The sequence below is a fragment of the Culex pipiens genome, chromosome 1 (assembly GCF_016801865.2).
Source record: "Culex pipiens pallens isolate TS chromosome 1, TS_CPP_V2, whole genome shotgun sequence".
In the NCBI taxonomy this organism is placed as follows: domain Eukaryota; kingdom Metazoa; phylum Arthropoda; class Insecta; order Diptera; family Culicidae; genus Culex; species Culex pipiens.
In genome coordinates this window covers 104,765,938-104,775,670 of record NC_068937.1, presented here as the reverse complement: position 1 = coordinate 104,775,670, position 9,733 = coordinate 104,765,938, and the positions used below count along the sequence as shown (strand labels likewise).

The 9,733-nt window shown below is 37.2% G+C and overlaps 1 protein-coding gene across 1 annotated transcript in view; it reads left to right on the top strand.

Annotated features, from left to right (window-relative positions):
* Positions 1–5,880, top strand: part of LOC120432036 (GATA-binding factor C-like) — a 22,479-nt gene extending 16,599 nt beyond the window's left edge. Inside the window, exons 2-4 of the mRNA XM_052706574.1 lie at positions 3,017–3,224; positions 5,064–5,251; positions 5,314–5,880. Coding sequence (XP_052562534.1) covers positions 3,017–3,224; positions 5,064–5,251; positions 5,314–5,337 — 420 coding nt within the window. The 3' untranslated portion in view covers positions 5,338–5,880. The remainder of the gene's footprint in view (positions 1–3,016; positions 3,225–5,063; positions 5,252–5,313) is intronic.
* The last annotated feature ends 3,853 nt before the right edge of the window (positions 5,881–9,733 follow it).

Here is a 9,733-nt window from a genome sequence, read left to right as displayed (position 1 = left end):
GTTTTCCGTGTAGTGACGACTTGGAGTGGATACGGGAAAGGTGACAAGGAAGCTGGGAATGCAAATTGTTTTACGCATCGTTGCAAGTTTAAGATTTGAACAGTTTGGCAGATGTTTCGATTCATTTGATTGAAATTGGATGAATTCGGGATAATCAACAGATCAGATTTTACTTCACTCAAAATATTCACTCAGCGGCGTCTATGCCAACTTTAAGATTTATTACCACCTCTCAAGCCGAACATTAATCGTACTTGCGTGCAAGTGCACACAAAATAACCCACAAAAAAAACCGCGCTGTATGCCAAAGCCGCCTGTTCCCGGTTATTTCGAGAGCGAAATTTATCATGCTAATCAACGCGAATTTTAATGGCGGCGAAATTTATCTCGCAATAATCATCTCTCATTAATCTGACGTTTGAGGATGTCGGTCTTTCGCCGGCGCAGGCAGCATCTCCGTCAGAGTCACAGTCAAGTCCTTCAGTCAGACGTTGCTGGTTGGTCTTAAAGTCGGGGCGCGGCGTAATTACGTTAGATGTACCGAAACAGAACGCCAATTACTGCGTTAATTTCTTCATCCCTCTTATTTGTCGTCGAGGGGAAGATCATCCGACGGTGAAAGCCGTCGCAAGATCTTTGGGGGATGCATCAGATTTGTGACCAGATCAGACTTGATGATGAATGTATTGGGTAAACTCTGGACACGGAGCATTGCATAAGATTTTAACGATCAATTTTGATTTTTAATTTTTTGTTGATGTTGTATGATCATATCTAGACTATTTTTTTAATTAGGTCCTATCAACAAATGTGAATATTGAGTGTATCCCGCTTACTCCCATGGGAAATTGCATAAGGTGTGAGAGGGATACACTCAATGTTTACATTTGTTTATAGGACCTAATAAAAAAGTCTTGATATACAAGGTCAAAAAAAAACACTTGCCTAAAATTAATGGGAAAAATGACTACGCAGGCAGGTCCATAGAACCACGTTCACTTTGATTTTTTTTGTATATTTAGACGGGGCAGAATGTTTTTTGTTGTTAGATACTAATTTTATCTGTTCTTAGTGGAAAATTGTTCGAAGTATCCGAAAATGTAGTTTTTACACCTTAAAACACAGAGTACATTGTCCGATAAAAACAAACGGAAGAAAAAGCAGTGAAAAGACATGCAAACATGTTCGATGGACACTCTCCAAACCCGTAATGTACTCTGAGATACATCAGAAACAACGCAAAGTGGTTCCACCAAAACCTGACACGTGATACCGACCGGCTAATCTGCGCCAGTCTTCGACAGGTGTCATAATCAAGAGATTAGCCGCCTGCTACTGGCACCGCACGCACGCACCACACGAAAGTCATCGGGATGCGCCGGCGGTACCTCTGTGGGCATGGTCCAAGTCACGCCGGTGACGGCCGCCACGATGACGATGAATCGATCCAATCAGCTTATCAACTCATTCGCATAAGTCAACTGCCCGATCAACGCGTGCTAGCTGGTTCGGCGGTGGCTGGCTTCTAAGGAAACGGATTATATTTTTCACCCAATCAATTAGGGGTGACACATTTCGTCTTCTGTGCAAGGTGTAAGTAGGGTGGTTGGACTAATGTTGGGCTTAGTTAGCATAGCATACTCAATAGTGATAGGTTTAATCAAATCCAGATAAAACGACTTACAAAGAAGAACAAATAAAGTGACAACTACCCTACCCCGGGGGCGCCCGTTTTGTAACGCCTTATCGAAAGCACGGAACGTTTTAATAGCGTCCGATACGTGACCCACCCAAGATGGCCTTTATCAGCTCATTGACACACCGCCACCGCCGTTGACTCAATAGGCCTAACCGGTGGCAGCGATTTGTTTACACTTAAGGTGCAATTGAGCTATGGTATGGTGTGGTGGGTACAAAGTAACATGTCCTCATGCGGATTAACGCGGTTGTAATTGACTCATTTTGTTTGCCAACGGGTTGGTGCGGAAGAAGCGGTTCCATGTTAGGATGGGTGTTATTAGTCCCCCACCATCTCAATTTGGTAGTGTGACACTTCCGTTTTTGGAGTTGGATGTAGGAGTTCGTTATGGAAATTTAGTAGCTTTTTTACAATTAAATATATAAGGGACCATCCATAAACCACGTGGACACTTTTTTGGGAATCTCAACCCCCCCCCCCCCCTACGTGGACAATTGTCCATACAAAAAAAATCTTTTTTGTATGGAGCGTGGACAATCGCTTAGCCCCCCCCCCCTAAAGTGTCCACGTGGTTTATGGATGGTCCCTAAGATTATTATTGTTTTTTTGAACTCTTCACTGCCATTCTGGAAAGGGTTATTGAAAGCAGTTGATGTGCTGTCCAGAGACAGAAATACTCATTTGAATATTGTTGGTAAATTATGTAACAAACCTGAAACGAAAATGCAATCTTCATACACAATTAATGACTCCGGCTGGGTCCGATTGCCATCTGAGATTCTAGGAACCATCAAGATCATCTAATTAGTGGAATGTGCTACCAACTAACCATTGCAAGTCGAATTAAAGCTAAGAAAGAGAAAACACCACCATCGAAGCAACTAAATCGAGATCATTCACATCTCGTCAACTCGTCGTCAAGTCAGTCAGTCTTTAATACTTATGCTAAATGCCCGCACGTTATGCTAAAAGGAGAGAAAAAAAGTCGGGCTCGCGCTCATCCGAGGTTGGAGTCGCGGCTAAATCGAGCGGAACGTTGACGACGACGGCGGCGGTGGCGGCCGCAACGAACCCGCGCGCCACACACGCGCCAGCAGTTCTTGGAACACACCCGGGATCCAGGGCACAGCCGGCCACGTGGCCCCTCGACATCGAGAGTGGCATGAATTAGATATTTATTATGTCATTTATTAGCACCCTAACGCCGACTGTATTGTTTGTCGATATTTGTTTCATTTTCTCCCCCAAAAATTGAGTGTAATTTTGCCACTTGTCATTAAAATCACCTCTTCGTTCTCTGTTTTCCTCTACAAATAGGTAAACCGTCCCCTCACGATGAAGAAGGAAGGCATCCAAACGCGGAACCGAAAGCTGTCGTCAAAGTCGAAAAAAAAGAAGGGCGGCATGGGCGCCGGGTCGTGTCTTCCACTTGGAGGCCACCACCACCATCACCTGGGTGACCTGATGAAACCGCTGGACCACAACCACAAGTCGGCGTTCCCGGGAGCGTTTCCTGGTGCGATGGGTGAGTTTTGTATTTTTGGAAATAAAATTATGCATAACTAAAAGTGAAAGTGAAAGTAAAAGTAAACACAACACAACACAACACAACACAACACAACACAACACAACACAACACAACACAACACAACACAACACAACACAACACAACACAACACAACACAACACAACACAACACAACACAACACAACACAACACAACACAACACAACACAACACAACACAACACAACACAACACAACACAACACAACACAACACAACACAACACAACACAACACAACACAACACAACACAACACAACACAACACAACACAACACAACACAACACAACACAACACAACACAACACAACACAACACAACACAACACAACACAACACAACACAACACAACACAACACAACACAACACAACACAACACAACACAACACAACACAACACAACACAACACAACACAACACAACACAACACAACACAACACAACACAACACAACACAACACAACACAACACAACACAACACAACACAACACAACACAACACAACACAACACAACACAACACAACACAACACAACACAACACAACACAACACAACACAACACAACACAACACAACACAACACAACACAACACAACACAACACAACACAACACAACACAACACAACACAACACAACACAACACAACACAACACAACACAACACAACACAACACAACACAACACAACACAACACAACACAACACAACACAACACAACACAACACAACACAACACAACACAACACAACACAACACAACACAACACAACACAACACAACACAACACAACACAACACAACACAACACAACACAACACAACACAACACAACACAACACAACACAACACAACACAACACAACACAACACAACACAACACAACACAACACAACACAACACAACACAACACAACACAACACAACACAACACAACACAAAACAACACAACACAACACAACACAACACAACACAACACAACACAACACAACACAACACAACACAACACAACACAACACAACACAACACAACACAACACAACACAACACAACACAACACAACACAACACAACACAACACAACACAACACAACACAACACAACACAACACAACACAACACAACACAACACAACACAACACAACACAACACAACACAACACAACACAACACAAACACAACACAACACAACACAACACAACACAACACAACACAACACAACACAACACAACACAACACAACACAACACAACACAACACAACACAACACAACACAACACAACACAACACAACACAACACAACACAACACAACACAACACAACACAACACAACACAACACAACACAACACAACACAACACAACACAACACAACACAACACAACACAACACAACACAACACAACACAACACAACACAACACAACACAACACAACACAACACAACACAACACAACACAACACAACACAACACAACACAACACAACACAACACAACACAACACAACACAACACAACACAACACAACACAACACAACACAACACAACACAACACAACACAACACAACACAACACAACACAACACAACACAACACAACACAACACAACACAACACAACACAACACAACTAGAGAAGCTAGAGAAGCTAGAGAAGCTAGAGAAGCTAGAGAAGCTAAAGGATAGAATCTAGAAATTAGAAGATTCAAGATAAATAGAAGATGGAGGTTTTTTTACCGCGACGTTTTCCTAATTTCAATTACTTGACATAAGAAGTACTTTTCAGCAAATCTTCATCTACGCAAATCTAATTACTGTCATATTCCCCACAGGCCAGCACAGCCACCTGTCCGGTGGGTTGCATCCGGCCCACACGCACATGCACGGCGGCTGGTACGCGACCGGCATGGGAGCCCTCGGCACGTCCACCAGCCTGCAAAGTGGCTTCGGCAGTGCCAGCACGCTCGGCGGGGGCGTCGTGCCCCACTCGCAGTCGTACCACCTGGGATTGAACTCGATGGTGAGTGCCAACCTGCTGCTCTAAAAACATATCTTGAAGTCATTTTTTTCTAAACTCACCAGAGCTGGCGCTCGGAATACACGTGATGGAGCAGTAACAACTTCAACACCAACCTGTTCGAGTTCAGCACGTCCCCAAAGCTGCAGTCTCACCATCATCATCACCCCAGCCATCAGTCAGACACCCTGCAGCAGCCGCCCCATCTTCATCCCGGGGTGGGCCTGCTGGAGCATCATCACTATCACCATCACCTCGGTGGTCACGAGCATCATCATCACCTACACGTTCCCGCGCTGAGCACGGCCAGCAACAACAGCAGCAGCAGCCAAGATCTTGAAGTGCAAAGTCAGCAGCAGCAACAGTTTCAGGAGCAGCAGCAGCAGTCACAGCTTCATCAACATCAGCTGCACCATCTGGCGGCAGTGACAACGGCGAGTCAAGTACAAATTTAATGCAAGGATTGCTCATAAGTTCACATGAGGGGCGGATCATGGAATCATTTTTATATTAAAGTTGCAAATTGAAACCATACCATCTTTTTTCAAGTCTTTATTGTTGTTTTTGCTGTTTTTATTTCCTTCACTGGTACAAATGGCTGGTACAAATTTTTGTTTTCGTCGAATCTTACATTTTTGAAAACTAATGATTGAAAATAAAACTAGTGTAAAATGCATTTTAAAACACTTTTTTTCATTTAAATGTTGAGAGCATGGCTTGTTTTTTTAATTTTTTATGTTTTTTATTATTTATTTTTTTATTCCTCTGAAAATTTTACGTATTATATCAAAAAAGAGGTTCATTAACAGGATACGGAGATATGTTTTTTTGAAAATAAAATCTGGGTTTTTCGATGCGCCTCGCGCAAAAACGGCAAAAAACAACTTTTTTCACTAAAACTGCGATAACTCAAAAATTTCAGCGATGACCTGTAGTACATGTTTGGGTATCAAAATTTCCTTAATTAATATTTTATGATTTTTGTAATTTTTGTATTTTTGTAATTTTTGTAATTTTTGTAATTTTTGTAATTTTTGTAATTTTTGTAATTTTTGTAATTTTTGTAATTTTTGTAATTTTTGTAATTTTTGTAATTTTTGTAATTTTTGTAATTTTTGTAATTTTTGTAATTTTTGTAATTTTTGTAATTTTTGTAATTTTTGTAATTTTTGTAATTTTTGTAATTTTTGTAATTTTTGTAATTTTTGTAATTTTTGTAATTTTTGTAATTTTTTGTAATTTTTGTAATTTTTGTAATTTTTGTAATTTTTGTAATTTTTGTAATTTTTGTAATTTTTGTAATTTTTGTAATTTTTGTAATTTTTGTAATTTTTGTAATTTTTGTAATTTTTGTAATTTTTGTAATTTTTGTAATTTTTGTAATTTTTGTAATTTTTGTAATTTTTGTAATTTTTGTAATTTTTGTAATTTTTGTAATTTTTGTAATTTTTGTAATTTTTGTAATTTTTGTAATTTTTGTAATTTTTGTAATTTTTGTAATTTTTGTAATTTTTGTAATTTTTGTAATTTTTGTAATTTTTGTAATTTTTGTAATTTTTGTAATTTTTGTAATTTTTGTAATTTTTGTAATTTTTGTAATTTTTGTAATTTTTGTAATTTTTGTAATTTTTGTAATTTTTGTAATTTTTGTAATTTTTGTAATTTTTGTAATTTTTGTAATTTTTGTAATTTTTGTAATTTTTGTAATTTTTGTAATTTTTGTAATTTTTGTAATTTTTGTAATTTTTGTAATTTTTGTAATTTTTGTAATTTTTGTAATTTTTGTAATTTTGTAATTTTTGTAATTTTTGTAATTTTTGTAATTTTTGTAATTTTTGTAATTTTTGTAATTTTTGTAATTTTTGTAATTTTTGTAATTTTTGTAATTTTTGTAATTTTTGTAATTTTTGTAATTTTTGTAATTTTTGTAATTTTTGTAATTTTTGTAATTTTTGTAATTTTTGTAATTTTTGTAATTTTTGTAATTTTTGTAATTTTTGTAATTTTTGTAATTTTTGTAATTTTTGTAATTTTTGTAATTTTTGTAATTTTTGTATTTTTTGTAATTTTTGTAATTTTTGTAATTTTTGTAATTTTTGTAATTTTTGTAATTTTTGTAATTTTTGTAATTTTTGTAATTTTTGTAATTTTTGTAATTTTTGTAATTTTTGTAATTTTTGTAAAATTAAAAATAATCAAGAATTTTAAGATTTTTTAAAACTTGGTATGAATTTGTTAGAATTTTTTAGGGATTTGTTAAAATCGGTAAGAATTTTTATTTTTTTAACGAATTTTCAATTATCAATTCAAGGCTGTTGCAAATATTTTTTTAAAGTTTATGTCGAGAAACAAGTTCGTAAGTGATCAAAACATTACGTCTGGAATCTACACGTTGAACGTTTATTTTAAAAATTCCACATCACTTAAAGATTCATTTATAACGTCCACGCACTGAAACCAAAATTCTCACCTCCAAAATGGGCGTGCAAAGATGATAAATCGATGCTCCGTTTCCAGTGCAAAAGTAGTCCCACTCACAAAAAAGTCTATGGTCCGAAAATAGAAACAAACGTAACTCAGCCAAAAACAAAACACAGAACGCAGCTTGCAACTTAGCACCAGCCCCAGCATAGGCAGCAACAGCAGCAGCAAAAAGATGTTGATAATTTATTAACTAATCCGATGAAGATAACAATCACCACCGCAATAAACACCCGCGGATCATAAAGCCAGACAGTGAACGATCGAATTTATCAACAGTACAGTCAGTAGCAGTGTGACGAGCAAAAGAGAGAATGACAGGTCAAATCAGACAGCATTGAACCTGTTTTGTATGAAACTGTAACATTAAAAATAGCAGATTTTAATCAGATTGAGTAGATAGGACTTTTCAAAACAAAAAAAAGGCAAAATATGCATAAGGATTTCAAATTTCGGTAACTGAAAAGAGCAAACAAAAAGTGCAATGTTTTCTAGAAATTAGTGTTGTACATATGTAATTTTGTAAAAATACAAAAAAGTACGTGTGAATTGGTTAGCAATGTAAGTAAGCAAAATGTTTTGGAAGTAATTTTGTCCCTCCATTTGCTGTCAAAATTTCCGAAACGATAAACCTAACCGATGCCATGTAAGTAAGTAGACTGTTCAGTGTGAGATAAATGATAAATGGTACCAGTCGCACGCATCAGATCGCTGAGAAATGCATTGAATTTTCAACAAGCTTAGAGCAAATTGATGTAAAAAGTTAGTCTTTAGGATACAAATTCGATACAAAATCGAAGAAACTGTAAAAAACCAGAGAAACTGTGAAATTTTAACTGGAAAATTTATATTAAGTCAAACTAATGAAGTGTAATGTAGGTGTTAGTGTTAGGGAAAGTAACTTTTGATAAGGCATCATCACTGTTAAATACATAATGAATGTATGATATGATAGTTGTGTACACAAAAACTATGATTATGGGTTATTGGAAAATTTAAACAAAAAAATATTGTAATTATAAACGATGCTATGTAACAAAAGATATAATATCTTGTAATATCAGAAAAAAGATTGATATTAAACAAATATAAAAAATAGAACCATTACTGCGTCTTTATATCACAACCTTTTTATGCAACAAAATGTGCAAACACTAAAAATCCCACAGAAATTTGTTTTACCAAAGTTTTTGCATTATTTGTGTATAATGAGGCCGTTGCAATTTTTTCATGGCTTTGTCTTGTGTAGGTTGGTGGAAAATGATATTACAATGTTTTTCAAAGATAAAGTCTCCCCGCCGTCGTGCTTAATTGTCGTACGTGCATTTTGGGCCAAATTTAGTTAAGAACGCCATTTTGTGCAGCTCACAATGCCTCACCTTTTGACCTTCACAGATCCCCAAAGATATTCAATAAAAACCAAAAAAGCTCCGTGCATTTTTGTCACTTTACATATGAAAGAAGTTCCAATCCTATCACAGCCTGAAAATTGATGTAAGTGCGATAACTGGCCAAAGGGATTTCAGGTTAGAATGCGTTTTGTGTGAGTCTATAAACCCACTCGGGAAATCGCCCGCCGGGAGAATCGGTGCGGACTCACATCCGATCCGACCGAGCGTCACACGAGTAAAGAGGACGGGAGCTGGACCTGCTTGGTCAGCTGTCACCGCACCGTTCGTGTGGCTGCGTCCATGCGCTGTCAGTGCATGGCTGCGTCAAGCCCGTCGTACGAGGGGCCTATTCGACTCGATTCAATGGATACATCGCAATAGGGTGTATCACTCCACACATCTCTCCTCTTCTCCATAAAAAAATATTGTTGAAACAATTGAACTATGAAATAAATGCCACGACTACATAACGGCATTCCTATGCAATCTGCAAAAGTTTTCATTAAAACCAAAAAACCAAATCCCCAGTAACGTTCGGATCCATTGCCAACATTGATGAAAGAAAAGAAGGATACGTTAGAATGTCTAACAAGCATATCACTTAATGCATCGA